The sequence below is a fragment of the Delphinapterus leucas genome, unplaced genomic scaffold (assembly GCF_059928025.1).
Source record: "Delphinapterus leucas isolate spDelLeu-1000000601 "Yukka" unplaced genomic scaffold, BTC_Dleu_Yukka2 spDelLeu_asBTCV2_sq25, whole genome shotgun sequence".
Lineage (NCBI taxonomy): Eukaryota > Metazoa > Chordata > Mammalia > Artiodactyla > Monodontidae > Delphinapterus > Delphinapterus leucas.
The window spans coordinates 5,455,527-5,478,615 of NW_028322234.1; the positions used below are offsets into that span (position 1 = coordinate 5,455,527).

Below are 23,089 nucleotides of genomic sequence, written 5' to 3' on the forward strand. Positions count from 1 at the left end.
AGGCTGCACAAAACATTAAATGAGTAAACAAACAAAAACAACACTTCAGAAAACAATGCGTGATCTTGACTAAAAGAGAGGTCAGTCACTCAGCAAAAGAACATGACTCATCCACGGGCCTGAACAGAAGTACTTATACTGCCCACTACACCGAAGTGGGATTTCCCATCTTCATCCAAGGCTGGGCCTTAGGAGTATCTCAGTCGAGTGAAGTTGTGTTACTTCCGTTTTGGAGGGAGGGGGGTCATTTTATTTCGCTGAATCACAACTCCCCCACATCCCCACCCCATACCACCACCACGCACAGGACTGCAAATAGACGAGACCCTGGCAAGGACGCCAGCAAGCACCGACCGAGCAAAACAAAGCGCCCAGTGAGGGGCTGCCAAGCCGGGAGTGGGTGGGTAAAGGGGGCCAGGCTCGCCCCTCAGTGCACCGCTCCCGCCCCCAAGAGCCTGTCTCCGGGCAGGTGTGCAGCGGCAGCCTTCTCCCTCCACCGGGGGACCAGCCCCGTTCTCTGCAGAGCTCCGGCGACAGCCCGGAAGATGAGGAAATGAGGGCGGGGGCGCGCTGCCCCAGCCTGGACAAGAGGACCAAAGCACCAGGGAGCGCATTGGGCCCGCCCCACGTGAGCGTCCGGGCCGGAGCCAAGCCCGCCCCGGGGACTGCGGCCGGGGACAGCGGCGCCTGTGACCACTACGCCGGGCCCGGACTTACCGGGGCCAGGCGCGCCGCGGAGTCCGCGGCGGCCGCTTCCTCCTCCTCCTCCTCCTCACTTGACAAAATGGCGGCGACAGGAAGTGCCGGGCGCCTCGGCCCGCCCCCCGCCCGCCCCCGGCCACCCGCCCCGCCGCTGCGCCCGCGCCCCCCGCCCGCGCCCCTGCCCTGCAGCTCTGCTGGAGCCGGGGGGCGGCGGCGCCAACGGCGGGGAGCCCGCGAACCGCCCTGCCGCCAACGGCGCAGGCGGCCCTGGCCCGGCGCGAACGGCGCGGGGACGCGGGAGGCCCGCAGGCCCGAGCCCGCGTCGCCCCGGCCTCCCCGCCCCCGCGCCGCGCCGATGGCGTAGGTGCTGGCGCACCGGCCCCATTACGCAATGCAGGTTACGCGGGCCGCGCCGCGGAGCTCCGCCGGCTGCCCCGCGCCGTCCGCCGCCCCGAAGGGCACCGGTCCTCACCTGAGACGCTAGGCCGCACGCCGCCCCCGCCGGCCGCCGGCCGCCAGCCGCCGCCGCCCCCTCCTCTTCGGGCTGCCTGCGCGGCGCCGGGGCCCGCCCGCCGTTCCGCCGCGCTCACAGGCCCCGCTTGCCCGCGGGCACTGCCGGCAGCCACCGCTGCCGCAGCCACCGCTTCGGCTCTTCGGTTGCGGGAGAGCAGAACAAACAGCCCTACCGCCGCCGCCGCCGCCGCCGCCGCCAGCGCACTGACGTCACCGCGCACGCTGCGCGCGCGGTCACCCGCTGTCGCCGCCCGGCGTGCGCGCCCGAGACCGTGCCCGGCGAGAGCGAGCTCAAGAGAGCTGGCGGCCGGGAGGTGAGTGGAGAAAGCCGGTGCTTGCGGCCAGCGGGAAGATGAGAACCCCCACCTCAGACCAAGGGTGGGGACTGAGGAGAGATCTTGCAGACCCGAGGGAGGGGACCACGTCGTCGGACAGAAGGGACACCGCAGACCGAGGAAGGAGACACCTCAGAGGGAGGGGACCCCTCAGACCGAGAGGGGAGACAGACCGAGAGGGGTCCCCCCAGACCGAGGGAAGGGACCCCGCAGAACGAGGGTGGGGACCGCGCAGACCGAGTGGGGAGGCACTCAAACCGAGAGAGGGGATCCCGCAGACCAAGAGGGGAGACACCTCAGACTGAGTGAGGGGGTCGACCTACAGGCTGAGGGACGGGACCGAGGGAAACTGAAAATTGGGCCTGAGGGAAAAGATCTGAAGGCAGAGGGAGACGTCCACAAATTTAGGAAGGGACTGATGATAGACCCTCAAAGAGAAGGGGGACAGTGAGGAGAGACTCCAAAGACTGATGGCAGAGGCGGAGAAGAGACACTGTCTGAGGGAGGCCGTGCTGAGAGGAGGCTGAAGGGTGTTGAAGGAGGCTGGAGTGGGGCGGTGCTGGAACATTAAGGGAGAGAGCTGCGATGGGGGCGCTGGTGTGAGGGAAAGGAGGTGAGAGGAGGCTGTTAGCAAGGCTGGGGAGGTATCTTTCTTGGTTGGCTGGCCAGCCACTGGGATCTAAAGACTGGAAGGTGCTGGACTTCGTGCCTAGGGCACTCTCCCTCCAGTTGTCCCCCAGCTGACCTCCTTCTCATCCTTAAGATTCAAACCACAAGCCAGCTCCATAAAACGAAGAGATTAGGCTTAGGTTGCTTACAGTTTAAAATGATAATCCTGTTAAATTTTTCAAATGGGGAACCATAACCTCCTTTCCCCTTTTGCCCTTATCGTCACTCTTTTAGCATTTTAAGTCCCATCTTTTAAAAATAGCAAGCTCAGTTATTCTAAAAAGTCCAGGTAATTAAAAAAATTCCTGATGGTCCCTTCTTTCAGAACATATTGATACACTAGGATAGCAGTCAAATAGTTTTGTCTCTATCATGGTTTGCTTGCTCTTCACTAAGGGCAATCATAAACTACTGATAGGTCCTGGGCAAACTAAAGACTTACTTTTACCCTTTATTTAATTTATTTATTTATGGCTGCGTTGGGCCCTCGCTGCGCGCGGGCTTTCTCTAGTTGTTGCGAGCGGGGGCTGCTCTTCATTGTGGTGCACGGGCTTCTCACTGCGGTGGCTTCTCTTGTTGCAGAGCACGGGCTCTAGGCACGTGGACTTCAGTAGTTGTGGCACGCGGGCTCAGTGGTTGTGGCTCCTGGGCTCTAGAGCGCAGGCTCAGTAGTTGTCCTGCACGGGCTTAGTTGCTTCTCGGCATGTGGGATCTTCCCGGACCAGGGATTGAACCCATGTCCCCTAAATTGGCAGGCGGATTCTTAACCGCTGCACCACCAGGGAAGTCCCAAGAAGGTATCATATAAAGCTGAGCTTACCCATAGTCGTTTTGTTGCATTATCTACTTAATTTATTGTTGTTGCTGAACATAAATGTTTTGGGAAGCATTTGGAGCTGCCAGTTTGCAAGTCACATAATAAAATCTTTTGTCACACTTCATTTTAGACAATGCCATAATACCTAGTTGATTTACTGGACCCAACTAAAGGGCTTTTGGCTATGGCTAGAAGTCAGATCCAACCTGAAGAGAATTTGCAAGCTGTAAAGGCAGTTCCAAAAGTTTTCTCCAAAAATCTTGTAGGACAACAATGTCTCATTCTTTTTATCTTCCATAATGCATATCCTAACTCCTCACAGACAGCTCAAACTCAGAAAATGTTTATCCAGGGAATTCCCTGTCAGTCCAGTGGTTAGGACTCCAAGCTTTCACTGCCAAAGGCGTGGGTTCAATCCCTGATGAAGGAACTATGATCCCACATGCCACGTGGCACTGCCAAAAAGAAAAAACAAAAAACAAAGAATAAAACATGAAGTACATATTTCTGACTTGTTTTAAATATATATTATTTATTTTTAGTGAAGTACTACATGAAATAATTTAAATTGAACGATACAAAAGAATATAGCAGAAAAAGTGTCCCCCTTCATTCTTCCCCTCCCCCACCAGAGTAATCACTGTTATCACTTTGATGTGTTTAGACCTGTGCTGTCTGATATGATAGCCACATGTGGCTATTGAATGCTTGAAATGTAGCTGGCCCAAGTTGAGATGTGCTTTAAGTGTGTGAAATACACATTGTACTTCAAAGATATAGTATGAAAAACATGTAAACTATCTCGCTATTAACTTTTTATATTGATTACATGTTGAAATAATTTTTTATACATTGAGTTAAATAAAATATATTATTAAATTTAATTTTACCTGTTTCTTTTTACATTTTTAACATGGCTACTAGAAAATATGAAATTACAGATATGGCTTACAATGTATTTCTGTTGGACAGCACTGGTCTAGACTTTTTAGTCTATGCAGCAGTATATCTACATATAGAAATAGTTGTGTTATAAAACAAAAGACATCATTCTGTACTTGTTAATTTGTAATATGCTTTTTTCATTTACTACATCTTGGAAGTCACTCCACATGACTACTTGGAGATCTGCCTAATTGGGAGATAACTTGGAGAGAATATACAGTATTGTTATCTGGTATGGATATATCATAATTTATTTTACCACTCTCCTATTATGTACATTTAATTCATTTCCAGTTTTTTCATCATAATAACCAGTATTACAGTGAGATTCTTCTGCATTTCTCATTTTCTTTTCATACTTGCCAGTAGTTTTACAGGTTAAAAAAATTATATAGTGTTTTCTTGAAAGCAAGGGTAAATTTTTTTTTTTTTTTTTTGCGGTACGCGGGCCTCTCACTGTTGTGGCCTCTCCCGTTGCGGAGCACAGGCTCCGGACGCGCAGGCTCAGCGGCCATGGCTCACGGGCCCAGCCGCTCCGCGGCACGTGGGATCTTCCCGGACCGGGGCACGAACCCGTGTCCCCTGCATCGGCAGGCGGACTCTCAACCACTGCGCCACCAGGGAAGCCCGCAAGGGTAAATTTATATAGCGTGATCAGCTTTGGAAAAGCTGGAGGTGTTTGATTTGCTATGGCCTGAATCCATGCCCACTTTCCAGTGAGAACTTGCCCATGAAGTTACTATAAATTCTGGAATTTATAGTTAGGTTCTAGAGACGGTGAGTAACCCAAGATCACACATTTACACAGTTTAGAACTCATATCTCCTGACTCCATGAAGACTGCCTTCTCTAACCCAGAAATCGACATTTTTTGTTTGTTTTTTTGGCCTTGCCACTCAGCTTAAGGGATCCTAGTTCCCCAACCAGGGATAGAACCCGCGCCCCCTGCCATGGAAGGGCAGAGTCCCAACAACTGGACCACCAGGGAACTCCCAACAAATTTTGTCTGTAAAGAGCCAGGTAGTCAATATTTAGGTTTTGTGGGCCATACAATCTCTATAACATTGCCAATCTTTGTCACTCTGTCATTGTAGTGCAAAAGCAGCCATAATTAATGTGTAAATGAATGGGTGTGGCTGTGTTCCAATGAAACTTTATGGATACTAAAATTAGAATTTCATGTAAATTTCAGAAGTCACAAAATATTGTTCTTTTGGGGTTTTTTTTCAACCTTTGAAAACTATAAAATCCATTCTTAGCTGGAAGGCTGTGCAAAAACAGACAGCAGGCCAGATTTGTCCCATAGGCAGTAGTTTGCTGATCCCTGCTCTAGAACTTCAAGTGTAGAGAAATGGAAATTTCTTTACCATTATGCAGAAGTTATTCTGCTTACAACTTTTTTAAATTAATAGTTTTGGGGGAGCAGTTTTAGATTTACCTTAACATTGAGTAGAAAGTACAGAGTTCCCTTACACCCCCGCACTTCCCCCATCTTGCAGAGTGTGGTACATTGGTTAGAAATGATGGGCCAATAGTGATACATTATTATTAACTAAAGTCCATAGTTTGCATTAGGGTTCACTTTTCGTGTTGTACATCCTATGGGTTTTGACAAATGTATGACACATATTGACCATTATGTTTGCCAATATTTAACTCATAAGCTAGCTAAGAACAAAAATAAGCGTCAGAATAAAGCACTACAATTCTGTCAGCCACAAATAGGTACAAGATGGCTGTAAGGGTCATTTTGGTTTCCGCTACTTCATTAACATTTATTTTGCTGTGTTTTTGCTTAGTTTCAAAGTGTTTTACAAATATCATTCACTACCACACTTAAAATAATGAGAGTGCTGGAAGACCTAGTGTGAAGAGCCATACAATTGCAATTTTAAAAAGGCAGTGGTTTTTTTTAAAAAGTTTCAAAGTGGAAAGAAAATGCAAATGTTGCACATGGGATAAAAGTACTCAAGAGGAAGGAGTCAGGAAGTCAAAGAAGGAATGATAGTAGGAGCTCTTATATACTGCTCGGTTGGTTCAATCATTTTAGATACAGGTTGGCCTTGTCAGGTGAAGTTGAAGCTCTGCACACTCTACGGCCCACTAATTCCATTCCATGGAAACTCTCAGTGACACACTTAAGAAAGGTCAGCATAGCGCTCTTCCTAAGAGCCCACACTGAAAACAACCTAAATGTCCACCTACCTGGTAGAATGAATAGATTGTAGTATAATGAAAATGAACAAATCACAGCCACACACAAAAACACAGATGAAACTTACATACATAATGGGAAAACCAAAGAAGCAAGGCATACATGATGATTCCATTTCTATGTTGATTTCTAAAACATAAAAATAGACTGAGATTTTTAGGGAAATAAAACTACAGTTTCCTGTTGCCTGAGGAGGTCTGAGCCAAGGATCCATCATCATGAAGTCCTCTGTGGAGTTAGGAGGACCGCTGCTTCTGCTTGTTTCTTTTATTTGGTTGTGTTCTGGGCAAGAGCCAGTGGAGGTGTGGGGACTATAAAGAAAGACAAGCAGGTAATTACCACTGGTTACTTGAGAGAGTGATCAGGAAGGGATGAGGAGAATGGTGTGGGTGGCCAGTTTCGGAGGTATAGTGGTATTCTATTTCTTTTTAAAATTTATTTTCCAAATTGAAGGCCTGGCATGGCCCTACTGATCCGTGTGTGTGTGTGTGTGTGTGGTAAAAAACACAATGTGAGATCTACCCTCTTAAACTGTTAAGTGCACAGTACTATTAACTATAAGCACAGTGTTGTACAGCTGGTCTTTTTTATCTTACATGACTGGAAAGGGTTCTGCTTCTTGACTGTGCATTCACTCTACTATATGTTTTATGCATACTTGTATTATATTTTACTTTTTTTAGGGATAAAAAAGAATGAATCATATAAACAAGGAAAACTGCCTAAGTGAAGAGAACTGAACAGAAAAGGCTAATGATGAAGTTGACATGGACAAACTTCTGACTGTATGGCCAGGAAATGAGCAGCATTGCAAGATACCTTCTACTTTAAGACTCACACAGAAGGCTGGCAATTTGAAAGCTTAGAGGCTAAGCATGGTGGAAAGTGTTCCTGATAAAATTTCGGTCATGAGCCACTAATGGTCCCAGGGATTCAAGCCCTTATGGAATCATCATGGCATCAAAATGAATGACAATGGGTCAAGTGAGGTTGCTCCAGCTGCTAAAAAATTCTCTTCAGCATTTACCAAACAGAAAAGGTTTCTTGCCTTGACAGATCTTCACTATAGTTGTAACCAGCCTATATTGGTGAAGGATGCCTGATAGAATTTATGTGGGGGCTTCCCTGGTGGCGCAGTGGTTGAGAGTCCGCCTGCTGATGCAGGGGACACGGGTTCGTGCCCCGGTCCAGGAAGATCCCACGTGCCGCGGAGTGGCTGTGGCTGGGCCCGTGAGCCATGGCCGCCGGGCCTGCGCGGCCGCTGGGCCTGCGCGGCCCCTGGGCCTGTGCTCCGCAACGGGAGAGGCCGCAATAGTGAGAGGCCCGCGTACCGCAAAAAAAAAAAAAGACTTCATGTGGGAATAACCTGCTCTCGTTGGTGTAAGTACAAGTCAGGACTGAAAGCTTACATCTCTTTTACTCCTTTCATCTTCAATACAAATGGGCTGAAGAAGCAGGTTCTTGGAATCTAATACGTTTATAAGAAGAGCATCTGTATCTAGATTTATACTAGTATTGTCTGGTAGCCAGCTTTCAAAAATGGCCCCCATTGATTACCCTTCTGTAATCTCCTCCCTTTGAGTGTGGTCCTGACCTAGTCACTTGTTGATAACAAAGAGATTATGGAAAAAAAGAAAAAAAAAAAGATTATGGCAAAAGTGATGGGATGTCACTTTCATGGTTAGGTTACAAAAGACTGACTTTCATCCAGCTGGACTCTCTTTTGCCTTCTCAGCTTGCACATTTTGATGAAGCAAGCTGCCATGTAGGAGAGGCCCAAGGAACTGAATGAACGTAGCTTCTGGTTAATGCCAGCAAGGGACTAAAGCCCTCTATCCAACAGCTGCAAGGAACTTAGTTCTGCCAGCAAACACAATAACATTGAAAGTAGATCCTTCCATAATCAAGTCTTCAGATGAGACCACAGCCTTGGCCAACACTTTGATTGCAGCCTTGTAATTCCAGCTAAGCCACACCTGACTTCCAGAAATTTTGAAATAATAAGCATGCTTTAATTTTAAGACACTAAATTTTGGAGTACATTGTTATGTGGCAATAGATAACTAATAACGTACATCCTGGGACCAAATATCCCCTTTCCCTAGGGAAGATCTATTTCAGCCTTAGTGGGGTTGATGAATAGTGTGGCAAGCAAATTCTTCCTTCTCCCAAAATATCCCCTTTGTTCCTCTGGCTTTGCATTGTTAAACTAGTCAAAGTATATTTCAAATACTGGGGAATATTGTGGTCTTAGTTCTTTTGAGATGAACAGTATTGTCATTTAAATTATCTTCCAATCAGAAGGAATTAGGAACTTATGTCTCTCTAAGGAGGCTATAGTTTTCCTTATGGGGACTATTGTAGTAAACAATTCACACATTCTGTTACCCTGAAGTTAGTCATTGGCCCTTGGGGGTTACCTCTAGAGAGGAATTCTTTCAAAAATAATTTCATGGCAGCAAATAAGGGAAATGTATGATACACTTGTGAGTTCTCTATCTTCACTCCTATTTAGAGAAATGCTCCCAAATCTTTGTAGGCATCTAAGAAGCTAAAATCCCCAGGCATTTCCCATGGGACAAGTTGAAGATCTGTCCTGAGTGGGTATCTGTGGGCAGGTTACTGAGCAAAGACTTGATACATGCATCCACAGTGCCTACGCCCTGCAGGCACTCTATACCCAATATGTTGACCTGTTACTCATAAAGTTAGAGTCCCAAAAGAAAATGTTATGTACTTTATGTTCTTTATTTAAAGAATCCAGCTTAAATGGATTGGCTGGAATTAGAGTATCTACAGGAACAGAGACAAATGGTCTTCCACATAAACTTTAAGGAATTCACAGTTAGGAGAATGATTACTAAGGATATAAGTAACTTTTTTTTTTTTTTTTTTGCGGTACGTGGGCCTCTCACTGTTGTGGCCTCTCCTGTTGCGGAGCACAGGCTCTGGATGCGCAGGCTCAGCGGCCATGGCTCACGGGCCTAGCCGCTCCGCAGCATGTGGGATCTTCCCGGACCGGGGCACGAACCCGTGTCCCCTGCCGGACTCTCAACCACTGCGCCACCAGGGAAGCCCAACTTTTTAAAAAAAATGTTAGGAATTCCTGGCGGTCCAGTGGTTAGGGCTTGGCGCTTTCACTGCTGAGGGCCTGGGTTCGATCCCTGGTTGGGGAACTAAAATCCCAGAAGCCATGTGGCACAGCCAAAAAAAAGTTACAAGGATGCCAACACTGTAGTGGGAGTTCTAGCCAGAGCGATCAGGCAATAAAAAGATATAAAGGCATCCATATAGGAAAGGAAGAAGTAAAACAATCTCTATTCACAGATGACATGATCTTATACATGGGAACTACAAAAGAATGGACCGAAAAAACCTTTCAGGGCTATTAAGCAGATTCAGCAAAGTTGCGGAATACAAGATCACACAAAAAAATCAGTTGTATTGGGCTTCCCTGGTGGCGCAGTGGTTGAGAGTCCGCCTGCCGATGCAGGGGACACGGGTTTGTGCCCCGGTCCGGGAAGATCCCACATGCTGCGGAGCGGCTGAGCCCGTGAGCCATGGCCGCTGAGCCTTTGCGTCCGGAGCCTGTGCTCCGCAGCGGGAGAGGCCACAACAGTGAGAGGCCCGTGTACCGAAAAAAAAAAAAAAAAAAAATCAGTTGTATTTCTATACACTAGCAATGAACAATCCAAAAATGAAATTAAGAAAACAATTCCAGGGAGTTCCCTGGTGGTTCAGTGGTTAGGACTTGGTGCTTTCACTGCTGTGGCCCTGGGTAAAATATACAGAAAGAAAATTCCATTTACAATTGCATCAAAAGAATACTTACGAATACATTTGACAAAGTAAGTGCAGAAGTTATACCCTGAAAACTACAACACTGCTTAAACAAGTTAAAGAATAATTAAATAGTGGAGGGACTTTCCTGGTTGTGGTGCAATGGCTAAGATTCCACGCTCCCAATGCAGGGGGCCCAGGTTCAACCCCTGGTCGAGGAACTAGATCCCACATGCATGCTGCAACTAAGAGTTTGCATGCCACAACTAAGGAGCCCACCTGCTGCAACTAAGACCTGGTGCAATCGAATTAATTAAAAAAAAAGAAATAGTGGAAAGACATCCATGCTCATGAATTGGAAACCTTAATATTTTTAAAACGGCAGTACTCTCCAAATTGATCTATAGATTCAACATAATTCCTACCAGAATATCAGCTGACTTCTTTGTAGAAAATAATATAACCCTAAAATTAATATGGAAATTCAAGGGACCCAGAATAACCAAAACAGTCTTGAAAAAGAGGAAGAAAATTGGAACATTCACACTTCCCGATTCCGAATCTTACTATAAATCTACTGTGTGGTATTGGCATAAGGATAGATATATAGAACAAAAGAATAGAATTGGGAGTACAGAAATAAACCCATGTAGCTATGGGCAACTGACTTTTGACAAAGGTGCCAAGACCATTCAATGGGGAAAGACTCGTCTCTTTGACAAATGGTGCTGAGACAACTGGATAATCACATGGAATAGAATGACGTTCAACCCTTACTTCACACCATATACAAAATTTAACTCAAAATAGACCATAGACCTAAATATAAGGGCTAAAACCATAAAACTCTTAGAAGAAAACGTAGGGGTAAATCTTCACAGCTTTGGATTTGGCAATGATTTCTTACATATGGCACCCAAAGTACAAGCAACAGAGAAAAAAGATAAATTAGGACTGAACCAAAAACAAAAAATTTATTTTGCATCAAAGGGCACTATGAAGAGAGTGAAAAGACAGCCCACAGAATGGAAAACAATATTTGCAAATCATCTCTCTGATAAGTGTTTAGTATCCAGAACATATAAAGAAATCCTACAACTCAACGAGAAGACAGGGACTTCCCGGGTGGTGCAGTGGTTAAGAATCCGCCTGCCAATGCAGGGGACACGGGTTTGAGCCCTGGTCTGGGAAGATCCCACATGCTGCAGAGCAACTAAGCCCACATGCCACAACTACTGAGCCTGCACTCTAGAGCCAGTGAGCCACAACTACTGAGCCCACAAGCTACAACAACTGAAGCCCGCACGCCTAGAGCCCATGCTCTGCAACAAGAGAAGCCACCACAATGAGAAGCATGCGCATTGCAACTAAGAGTAACCTCCGCTCGCCACAACTAGAGAAAGCCCACGTGCAGCAATGAGGACCCAACCCAGCCAAAATCAATCAATTAATTAATTAATTTTAAAAAACAAAAACAAAAAACCGCAATGAGGGAAGTCCCTGGCAGGCCAGTGGTTAGGACTCCACGCTTTCAGGGCCATGGGCCCAGGCTCAATCCCTGGATGGGGGAACTAAGAGCCCGCAAGCCGCGTGATGTTGCCAGAAGAAAAAACAAAACAAAACGAAGGGGAAAAACCCCACAATGAGATAAGAGGTACTACTTCACACCTACTAAGATGGCTAGAATCAAACAAGAAAAAGAAGAAGAAAAGGAAAATAAACGTTGGTAAGGATGTGGAGAAATTGGAACCCTTGCAAATTGCTGATGGGAATGTAAAATGGTGCAGCTGTTGTGGAAGCATTTGGTGGTTCCTCAAAATTTTAAACACAAGAATTACCATATGACCCAATAATTTTACTCCTAGGTAAATACCCAAAAGAATTGAAAATAGGTACTCAGATACTTGTTCACGAATGTTCCTAGAAGCACTATTCATAATAGTCAGAAGGTAGAAACAACTCAAATGTCTATTATTGGATAACTGGATAAATAAATGTAGTAGTATATATATACAATGGAATAGTCAGCCATATAAAGGAATGAAGTATTGATATAGGCTACAACATGGAGGAACCTCAAAAACGTTATGCTTAGTGAAGAAGCCAGACTGAAAATGTCATGTGTAGGTTTCCTTTATATGAAACAACCAGAATTGATAAATCCAGAGACAGAAGGCAGATCAGTGGTTGTCAGGAGACTGGGGAGGAGGAGTGGGAAGTGACTATTGGTGGGTGAGGAGTTTCCTTTAAGAGTGAGGGAAATGTCTTGGAACCAGTTATAGGTGATGGTTGCACAACTTTGTGAGTGTACCAAATGCCATGGCATTGTCTGCTTTAAAATGGTTAATGGCCCATTTTGTTACTTGAATTTTACCTCTTAGGAAAAAAAAACCCCAAACCGTTGAGCTTAGCAACCACTTTTTCAGTAGTGCCAAGTATTTATTATCTCACTTAATTCTGATAACCAACTCTGTGAGAATGGATAGATTGCCCCCTACCCCACCATATTCATATTGTCCCCCAAACTGAATTCCTATTTCATATATATATATATAAAGTATATGCTCAACCACAGAGTGTTTTTGAGAGGAGGTACATACCAACTAAGCCTCATAGGCCTCACAGTGTCCTTATACAAGATAAAGGAAGTGGCCCAATGCTAAAAGGCTCTTCTACTGTTAGTGCTAAAATTCTACTTCAACTCTACTGTGTCTATCACCACCAGCTGCACTTCTGGTGAGCAAGGATCACTTTCAGCAGAAGTGATTTCTTTATGGTCCAAAGTCCAAGTGAAGAGGATTTACTAATACTGATTACGTACTCTTGAATGAGCACCTTGCTCATTACATTGTACTGTTTCCCCTTTAGCAACTGTAGTATTTCATAAAAACCCAAAGAAATCACATAGGCCCACCATATTACCCAAAGTTGAAACTAGGCTGCCGTTCCTAAGATTTTTTCGCTTGCCAGTAGCAGAGATTGCCAAATTCTCTAAACCTGTTTTTAAGTAATAAAGGTGCTCTATGGAAAGTTCACGGCCATTGGTGTCTCATGGACCTGTGTATTGACTTCGGTAGTCCCACATCTTTAATGCGGGGCCCTAAAAGTTACTTAACGTCCCTCTCAGGTTTCTCCCCTACAGATGGGAAATAACCGATATTAGTTTGCAATGAGGAAGCTTGCAACTTATTCCTGTCACCTCAGGAATATTAGGGCACCCCTTTGTGCAGCCTGAGTAATGACTCCCCATCTTGGGGAATGAGGAAGGGCCTGGTTTAACCTAAGTTTAGGAATAAAATGATTCATGTCATTTCACACGGGGTGGGGGGGCGAGGGTGGTAGTGAAAGAACTTAATTGAAATTCAGATTCAATGGCAAGACTTGTATTAATTTTACAAGAAAAGCAAGGGAATTCCCTGGTGGTCCAGTGGTTAAGACTCTGCACTTCCACCCCTGAGGGCGCAGGTTCAATCCCTGGTTGGGGAACAGGGATCCCGTGTGGTGTGGCCAAAAAGGAAAAAAAAAAAAAAAAAAAAAGCAGTTTCATAGTTTTGTTATCCTTTTTTTCAGGCTACTGATGGTCAGTGCCACCATTCTGGCCTCAAGAGAACAAGCTTCAAAGGGCATGCATAACCTGTGACTAAGCCACATCTGTGCAGTAAAAGGAACGATGTTTAGAAAAGATTCATAGGCACCGGTTTCTTCTTACTAAGCAGTTTATTTGTTTTTAGTTCTAACATTGACTTTTTCATAAATATTCATCTCACATCTCCAATAAGGCTCCTTGAGAGCAGTGCCCATATCTAATTTTTATCATGAATTAGCACCTGGTACACAACAGATGCTCATCAAGTATTCTGCTACCTCTTTCCTAACAATTTCCCACTGGCCAATGCTTCCCCAAATGTGACAGATCGAAGGTTTATAGGAAAACAGACCCAGTGGTATCATTTCAAAAGGGAGGTATCTTTCAATTCTTTTGATTATATGAAAGTATAACTGTTGCTTACTACCCTTTAACACATGCTGGCTTTTCTTTCTTACAGATTCAGAAACTTCCAAAGCAACAGTATTTATCTAAAATAAAATGTTTATTCATTTTCCACTGATAGTATCTATGTATGGCAATTTATACTGGTTTTCCATTCATGAGACATCAAATTTTCTTTTTAAATATATTTAAGTAGAAGTAACTCAATTTAAAGAAAAACAAAACCGAAAAAACCCTGAAGTAATGCAGAGGTGGAACACAAATGAGGTAAAACATTGTAAAGGTGATTCACCAAGGACTAAAGATTGGGAAACAATGCCCGAGGCAAAGTGTTCCCGTTCTTGAGGGGTAAGTAGGTATGCTTCTAATGGTGCAGGTGTGTCAGATTCATCAGGCCTTTGAGAGTTCAGTGACGTGACAGGATCAACATCACATGTTAACAAGATTCTGCTGTATCTTGTGAAGGAGGACCACATACCATACAGTGTACCACAAAAGCAGAGATCAAAAACTGAAGCCAAAGCAAATTCATGAAACTTAAAAAAAAATCCTTTATAAACCAAGATATATCCTAGTATTGAACTGCTCCCAGACCAAAAAATAATACGGGGCGGGGGGGGGAGGGGCGGGGGTGTTGGTGGTTGTGGTGGTGCATTCAGCCACTGGCTGTATTTAACAAGCAAAGTGTCACCAAAATCTACTTATCCAACTTTTATTATTCCAACTACAGTGTAAAGAGAGATGTCACAGCCACTTGTGGGAACGTACAACTTCTGCAGCCTTCAAACCAAGGCAGAAAGCCACGCAACTCTTAAGACAAGCCTGTGAGGTACACTTTTCTGAAGGAAATGGCTGGGTCTCTTCACCAAAATAGTATTCCAGCATCATATACCCTAGTACTGCTTATAAACCAAAGAAGAAAGAACAATGCATTATATAACGCATCCGCTGAAACAGGGGAAGGAGGATCATTCTGTGGGAATAGCGTCTTTGGACTCTGCATCAGTTTGTCCCACTCCGGCTCCTGCGGCAGCTTGGACAGGAGCAGTGACTGTCAAGGTGCCTTCCGACTCTGCTGCCAGGGTTTCCACTTCACCTCCAGCCTCAGCAGCTTTGCCTCCAGCCTCAGCAGCTTCGCCTCCAGCCTCTGCTTCAGCGTTGCCCTTCTCAGGTGCCATTCCGCAGGGTGCCTCCGCTTCCAGCTGCTCTCCGGGGTGGGGACCACTAGCGGTCTCAGCTGTGTCCGTAGGGCCTTCCCCTTCCACCAGCATTTCACTACTTTCTGGGGTAGGTGCTCCTTCCCCATCCACTGCCCTCACTGCTGCCGTAATCACCTCAGCTAAGACCTCGGCAGCTACCTCCTCTGGCGTCTCTTCCTTATCCTCACCTCCTAAATTGTCATCTCCTTCTATTTCTGGATCAACGGCTTCACTGGTGAAAGGATCTTCACCCTGGCCAAGAAGAGGAAACACAGGTTAGTGCAGTCTAAAGAACTGTCCAAATGAGAGACTGAGGCTCAGGTTGCTGGGAGTTTATCTTTTTATAATGGGCAGAGTCAACAAGAGAAACCTTTTAAATCACACCAAGTGAGTCAATCCTACAGCTGCTCAGAGCCCACAGACTCAGAAAAGACATCTCAGAAAAGCTTCACCAGTACTATTTTGCACTTATTATTCAAGCATGTGAGGAAAGGTTTAAAAGACCTAGGCTTTCTTAACCCAATTAAAGAAAAAAAAAAAAAAAGCCTCATTTTAACAGGAAGTTAAGGCTCTTTCTTAAGTTTCGATTAAGCACTCAGCCCAGGCATGAAGGTTATCCCCATTTTACAGAGAAGGATATGAGACTTAAAGATCGTTAACTTGCCAGGTCACACAGCCATTAAACATCAGTCAGGATTCAATCCAAGTGTACCTCTCTCCGAAGCTGAATTTCTCATGAGCATATGCTAAAACTATGTCTAGTTTAGAAAAAGTAAACTAAACATTATCACTAGCAGATTAGAAAACGTGTTTTAAAATACGCTGTTTAGAGAGTTCCCCCCGATGGCCTAGTGGTTAGGATTCCGGGCTTTCACTGCCATGGCCCAGGGTTCAATCCCTGGTTGGGGAACTGAGATCCCGCAAGCCGCAAGGTGGGACCCAAAACAAAAACAAAGACACTTATTAGAAGCTTGAGTCTACAGCTGACTCCAGGAACTTTAAGTCTGTTTAAGCCACAAAGTAAACACTGATCAGTTATGGTTCTTAAACCGGTTATTTAGATTCTATCCCTTCATGGTTGAAATGAACTGTCAAACACTGAAGCAGTTAATAACCAAGAGGAGGGCAAACACATCCTAGTCAGGTTATGCTGAATCTTAACTCCCAGCCCTAAACGCTGAAGTCATGGGGCTGAGCACTTAGCAAAATACGCTTCCCAAGGAGGAACCAGAGACTCTTCCAACCAGACTCCTCGCTAGGGTACCCTCTTTGGGATTTTTTTGTTACTCTGCTCCTGTTACTCCGTCGTATGGCACCACTGGCTCTTCCCTCCCCCTCGTTCCCCATCTCATTGTTGGTTGTCTCTGCCTGCAAAACCTTGTTTTAGCTTCTACCTGGACAATTATCATTTATTTTGGTTTGTTCTGAAGCATCTCACCAGCGTTTTGCTTGGTATTTTATGGAAAGTCAGGGTTTCTCATGGTGAGAGTCAGCACCATCACACAGATTAATCAAGTAGGACCAAACTCCAGAGTGCCCAGGCAAGCAGTGAGTCTCAGGAAATGCGCAGTTGTGGAATCCCAAGCCCGATACATTCCAACATCTCTCAATTCTTCAAAAGACTCAGAAATGCCAAATACTGCACTCTGGATATAATTCCAAACCCACAGAGTTAGTTCGTCCTCCATCTCAAGAGCTCTGCCCACCTACTGGACTCGTAAGCACAAACCTTGAGGTACTTTTCCAGCATCTTCACAATATGTCTGTTGTTCAAAACACTCTTGGCCACATGGAGACTTGTCTTCTTGAACTGTTCAGCAGCCAGCTACAAAGGGAATCAAACATGGGCTTTTACAAATGGCGTGCACAGAGAAGCATGAGAACAAATCAGCCTGGTTACACTCAGCTCCTCTGAGATCAGTCCTACGCGGAGAGACAACTAACATCTTTCTTCACTATGGTAAGTCCCCAAATGCTAGGCTCCAATAGTGAAAGAAAGAGAGGCACTGGAACTGAGATTGTGAAATAGTGCAGAAAAGTCTGATAATCTCGAAAGACAAAAGCACAGGCACATGACTGATGTATACTATGTGCACAAGCGAGGATGAAATAAGAACATTTACACATCAGAAGCTATGTGGACTCGGTAGGGGAAAAGGGCAAGCTGCTTCTTCAGTTTTTTGAGTTTTATTGACTTTACAAGTAAATTCTAGAGCAAAAGTCTGAATGCTGCAACCATTTGACTGTTCTAGAGCTTGACACATTCATATGATAATCCCATATTTGAACAGTGGTTTTTGGCTGATCTTTAGTAATACCAGGAGACGGGTGGGCAGGTAGCTCCAATTTGGTAGTCAGGGTAAACCAACGATAGACAGAGATGCTCAACCAGGGCTTGGCGAGCTACAGCCTGCAGACCAAACGTGGCCACACCCATTCCTTTACTTATGGCCTGTGGCTGCTTTTGCCCATCAGCAGCGGACTTGAGGCGTTAGGCAGAGACCTGATGGCCTTCAAAGCTGAAAATATTTACAATTTGACCCTTAAAAAAAAAAAAAAATTGCGAACGCCTTGAGCTAAACATTTAGCCTCAGGCCCCATCAGCTAGTAAGGATCAAACCAGTCCTTAGTCCTGGGTCCCCTAGGCCATTCTGCTCTGAGTGGCCCTCAGCCTCAGCTTATAAGAAATCCAGTTTTTCAGGAACTGGGGAATTTACCCGTGTGGTTTACAAAGAACATTCTCAACCCAGGAGATCTGCAGCTACTGGATTTAGTCAATCTTAAGCAACACATTTTTCTCAGGTTTTAATAGAAACTGGGGTGCATTTTACAACCACCTGATGAAATGATGGACTTGATGGTATATGGCAAAAGCCCCTAAAGATGTTAGCTTCCCCATAAGAGACAGAAAGTTTGGAACCCCTCCCACTAGCAGCCAGAACTGCCTGCCCCACCCAGCATCAGGGGGGCACTCACCCGGCGGTTGTGATTGTGGTCGACAGAGTGCAGGTGCCGCTGAAGGAGCTGGGGCTGCGCAGGGATCAGCATGTCACAAGCCAGGCAGTGAGCAGCCTCTATTTTCTTGAAGAAGTGCTCCTGGCCAATCCCTGTTGACAAAACCCAAGTCTTGTGGGATCTGGGACAGCATGCAAGTGATGCTTTCTTCCCACTCACTCCCCATCAAGGCCCACATTTTCTCCCTGTAGCCCCTCTCTAAGGATTCAGTTAGGACAGAATCTAAGACGGGCATCACCTGCCCTCCAGAAGGAGTATGGAGACAGACAAATGGCCTCTACACCTGGCAACTTTATACTTAACTTTTCTCATTCTTCTGGTCCTTTCTCTTCATACAAAGGAGAAAAAAACATCAGAGTGCTTAATGTCACTCCAATAAGCTGCCTGTAGAGGTGTCATCTACATTAGGCCACACTCGAAGGCTTCTTTCCCCTGCTCAGTGCCCCTCCCACTTGTCTTCACGTCACATGCTCAACCACCCCGAGCTGGGCTCTGTGATTTGGAATAGCACACACCCCAGGATCACAACTCACCTTTGAAAGGATCTGGTTTTGGTTTTGTGGTTTCCTTCTCCATCAGTTCCTGACGCCGCTTCTCAATTTTCTTATTCCTGTTTACAATGTATTCCTAGAGAGGTTGTGAGATGGCACCAAAGGAAATGAGGAGAGGGTGACACATGTGGATATTTTCCAACTGCACCAGAGGCAGCCCCCCAAGGGTGACTGCCAAGCCCATGGGGGGCAGTGACAGCCTTATCTCAGCTGCTCCAAGGAAGGGAAGACAGCTATCAGAGCAGCTCCATGGGCAGAATTAGTGGGAACTACAATGATGGGAGCTCTCAGTTGTCCCTCTGACGTCGGGACTTGTACACTGCTATTCTGGAAAACGAAATCTTGACCAAGTTTAGGCCTCTTATTTCCCTTCCCTTCTCTGTGAGGGATCTGACACTTGCAGGATCACTGGGAAATGCCGTGATGGAGGCCAAGCGTGATTTACCTGGAGGAACTCTACCGTCTTGTCAGGCAATTTGGTACTTATAAACCGCAGTGTCTCTTTGTGAAATTTGCTTTGCAGATGCTTCTGGATTTCTTCATCTTCGAAGCTACGAAACTTGCACACGGAACAGGCAAACTGAATCCTGGAGAAGGAAGACAAAAAGAAAAGCGGTGATGCGCAGATAACCAAATCATCTCTGCTTAGAACTGAAATGGAAATGGGAAAGCAATTTCTGAATTAAGTCTTCTGACTTGTCACAGGGTGTCAGAGTAGCAGTTACCCCAAGTTTCCCCACCTTAAGAATGAGAGTACAACCTTGCAAGTATTTCAGCAAAACGATTCACGTAGCACTTTACTACCTTACCACTCTTTTTGGTCCAAAGGCTCACAAGAGAACAGCCAAAGGTGGAGACTGTTCAGAACTGTGAGCTCCCTAAGTCTCCAGCCCACTGCTCTGGGGGCCTAGTACCTAACTTCATAGCTTCTCAGATGTCTCCTTCTGCAGCCACTCAGAAGATACAAGGCAACCCCATTAAATACAACAGAGGAACTCCCGAAGACCTCACACAATTCAAAACTCACATATCCTAAGATCAATTCTCCAGTGGGACTCAACGTAAAGACATCACAATCAAGTTCTATGAAGGAAAACTGAGGCTTCTTGTGTGCTTTCAAAATCTCACCAAATGCATGCATGCTGTACGGCAAGGGGAGAGCACGCTAAAGACCCCCAAACCCCCACAGTGGGGTGCTGCTTCCCTCAGCTCTGCTCCATTTGGGGTGTAATAGCACAGGCCCTGGGGCACTCAGGAGTCCTCCCCTGCCAACTTAGAGATCTGCTGGCCCCCAACGCCTGCCTTCTGATCTCTGGACAAGTGCCACAAGACACTCTTGCCTTGGCGGATACCCCCGAAAGAGGAGTGAAGAGGGAAATCTCCCAGGCCCTATGTGCAGGACTATCAGGAAGCTACCAAGGAAATACAGGGTTCCTACTTCCCTGCTACAACTTTACCTCCCCCATGACAATTTCTCCAAGTTTCTTTGAGGATCTTCAGTCACTAGGGCAGTCTAAAGATTCCTTTAAAACAGTCATCTCAGTTCCCATGGGGCATGAAAACGGATCTAATATAGCTGTCATTTTATTCATCTGTTTAAAAACAAGGATTTCAATGAATTCTGTGTAACACTTGGAACTCCTACTTTTCAGTTCCTGGCTTTCCAGCCTCTACTGTTAGCTCTTTCGCTAAGCATTTCTTTGCACAGGGAAACCACTACCCCCATTTAAGCCTCAAGGGCAAGGGTTCCCTTCCAAGTCATCAAGAGAACCTGTGCATAGAGACATAGCCACCTGTGGTCATGGGCCTCATCAACCACGCACTCACGTGGCCACCTGTGGTTTACGGGGAGAGGCGCATGGTGTGGTCACAGCACACAGCCCTTTGGGGTTTGCACTTTTGCATTTTTTTCTATTTAGAGACAAAATCTTGAAGGTAGCAACTATACATATGTAATGGTCATGTCAAACTCCACAGGTGGTTTGGATTTATTTGGACAAGGGACCCAAAGCACCTTCTTGGCAGCTATGCTGAATGAACTTCACCTGTCTGGGATGACAGACACAAGCCAAGGGGCAAGGGAACTCCTCACAGCCCTGCAGGAGGGCAATCAAGAGAGCCGCCAGCTGGGAATGTGAGGCCACACAGACCCACCAGCAAGAATAAGATTCAGTGTGTTTCCCAAGTTTTGTCTCCCATCGACCTGACTTGGATTTCCTGACATACACCTGGAGTCAGAAGGTCAAACCAGGCCCCCCCCCCCTGCATTGTGGAGTGATGACAGAGGAGCTCAGGGGAGTCTTGACAGTGCTCACCTCCCACCTCGCCTGCCTCCTCACCTGTCAGCTGCTCGGTCTCTCATCCTGTCTCTCCTCCTTTGCTTTTCCCTCCTCTTCTTCACTTCATCATCCTCATCGTCCTTCTCTCCTGCAACAGAAAAGTCCCTTCGAGACACTCTGAGGAGCCTGCAGATGAGCTGAGCACCAGGGCCTTGAATGGGGGCCACAGTTCGGCCACCATACCCCATGCCCTGCCACGGCCTCCACACGTGGCGGGGGCAGGACACCCTGAGGTACCAAAGGGCCGTCAAAGGCTCCCAACAGGGGTGGCCTTTGATGAGAACCCTCAGTAGTTCCCAAGGGAGTCACCTCACTCCCCCCATGGTCTGATAAGGCTGGCATGGGCCAGGGACATGGCCCGCCCATCCCACTCACACCATGGCCCACCTGCTCTCTGTGTCCTTCCCTATCTTGCTTTTCTAATCCAGCACCCTACAATTGGGTCTTCTCCCAATGTTACTTAAGGAGAGAGAGAAGCAATTCTTCCCAGATAAAGAGGCAGCAGCTGGAAGGCCTCAGAAAATAAAGCAAGCCACTCTACTGCCCTCCGTCCCACCTCTAGGTGGACCATGACAACTGTCCCATTGGCCTCCTCTGAACTAGGGCCTCAGCAGGTCTGACAATCCCTGGTGGCCCAAACTCTATCTTCCACTCACAAAAACCGTCAATCTAGGGCTTTCCCAAGAATATGTGGGAAGCAATCCCAGAAATAAAAATGGGAAGAGACCAACTGGTCCTCCGTCCATCCCGTGGGGCCAGTGTGGGAGCTCCTCTGAGAGCTGTGCAGCCCAGAGACCCAGCATGAGGCGAGGCCAGGCCAGGTCACCGCGGCTCAGGGCCAGGGCCAGACACTGAAAAAAGGTTGGATAAGCATCTGAACTGTAACCCCTACCCCTGATGCCAGTCACGAGACTGTCCCACGAAGATGGCGACCGGCGTGCGCTGCTCAGAAGCCTCTCAAAAGGGCGTGTGGGATATTTGGCAAGAGGTCACTGCCTGAAACTATTACTGCTGTTTAATAGCAAAGTCATCCCGGGTAGGTAGCAGGACCTGCGCGCAATAAACACGTCACCTTTGCTTTAGCATTTACCCCGCTGCATGAGCTGCAAAATGCTGTCTGTGGTCCCATGCTATAAACGTTAACTGCCTCAATAAACAGGGCAGGAGGACCTCAGAGGGTTGGCGGAACCTGAACATATGAGAGAAGGAGCATCTAAGCCAGGGGCCTTCAGAATTTATGGGAGCAGAGTCACACAGGAGGCAGCCTGTGATTCTTAGGGGAAACCAGCTATGGACAGACCCATGGGAACAGGAAAAGAAACAAGTGGCTGCTTCTCCACGTCCCCCTGAAGGGCTTAACACTGCTCTGTTCTTGCTGCTTATTTTGGTCTCTTAGGTTTCCCTCGCTCGAACTGGTGAGATCTGCTGAGCAGTGACTGCCTCTGGAGGATCTGGGCCTGAGTGTCCCGACAGTCCCCCCCCTTCCCGAGCTCCCCACCCAGGCAGGTGTCTGAACTCTGCCCCATGCCGTGCCAGTGTCCCCACCACAGAGGCTGAGAGCATGGCCCTGGCCTGGCAAGCAAGGGAACTGTGGACAGAATGAAGCCCGGGAGAAAACAGTACAGGGACCTGCACTGGCCAAGGGGGGAGCAGAGAAGACAAGCTGGAGGGCGCCTTTTCTTTTCTCTCTTGCATTTCTGAGACTCTCCCTTCCCTACCACTGCGAGCTATTGCAGACACCCAGAGATGAGTTTCCCCCTGCCTCTGCAGCCTGCACTGAGTGAGGCAAACAGACCTGTCTCCAGCAAGTGTTGCTCCAAACACCAAGGCAAAGCCTCAGGGTAACTGGCATGGCCAAGGCCCACCTTGCAGGCATGGCCCCTCTTCTGCCCTGAGCCACAAGCCCCTCCACCCAGGCCCTGGGCTCGCTCAGAAACCCAGCCCGCCTGGGCATTAGGCAGTGAGTGCAAGGTAGCTGGGCAAACACAGGAAAGCTCAAAGGGATGCTGGGTGATGCC

At 46.7% G+C, this 23,089-nt stretch overlaps 2 protein-coding genes and 1 pseudogene across 10 annotated transcripts in view; 1 reads left to right on the forward strand and 2 right to left on the reverse strand.

The window, feature by feature from the left end:
• Positions 1 to 1,288, reverse strand: part of BRD4 (bromodomain containing 4) — an 82,897-nt gene extending 81,609 nt beyond the window's left edge. The window contains exon 1 of one of the 4 annotated variants that reach the window (XM_022558766.2): positions 1,175 to 1,288. The gene's annotated coding sequence lies outside the window, so the exon portion shown is untranslated. Of the gene's footprint in view, positions 1 to 717; positions 817 to 1,174 lie in introns of those variants that run through there. The other 3 variants (XM_089905201.1, XM_089905196.1, XM_022558767.2) reach the window with 3 other exon arrangements.
• On the forward strand, positions 1 to 15,064 carry LOC115803093 (uncharacterized; annotated as a pseudogene). Its single transcript, XR_016391463.1, has 2 exons — positions 1 to 1,529; positions 6,880 to 15,064. The product of XR_016391463.1 is annotated as an uncharacterized LOC115803093 (transcript).
• AKAP8 (A-kinase anchoring protein 8) overlaps positions 10,101 to 23,089 on the reverse strand; it is a 21,343-nt gene continuing 8,354 nt past the window's right edge. For all 5 annotated transcript variants that reach the window (XM_089905204.1, XM_089905205.1, XM_089905207.1 and 2 more), the window contains 6 exons: positions 21,072 to 21,159; positions 19,178 to 19,319; positions 18,715 to 18,808; positions 18,143 to 18,273; positions 16,896 to 16,991; positions 10,101 to 15,418 (listed from right to left, as the gene is read on the reverse strand). In XM_089905204.1, coding sequence (XP_089761330.1) covers positions 14,936 to 15,418; positions 16,896 to 16,991; positions 18,143 to 18,273; positions 18,715 to 18,808; positions 19,178 to 19,319; positions 21,072 to 21,159 — 1,034 coding nt within the window. In that variant the 3' untranslated portion in view covers positions 10,101 to 14,935. The remainder of the gene's footprint in view (positions 15,419 to 16,895; positions 16,992 to 18,142; positions 18,274 to 18,714; positions 18,809 to 19,177; positions 19,320 to 21,071; positions 21,160 to 23,089) is intronic.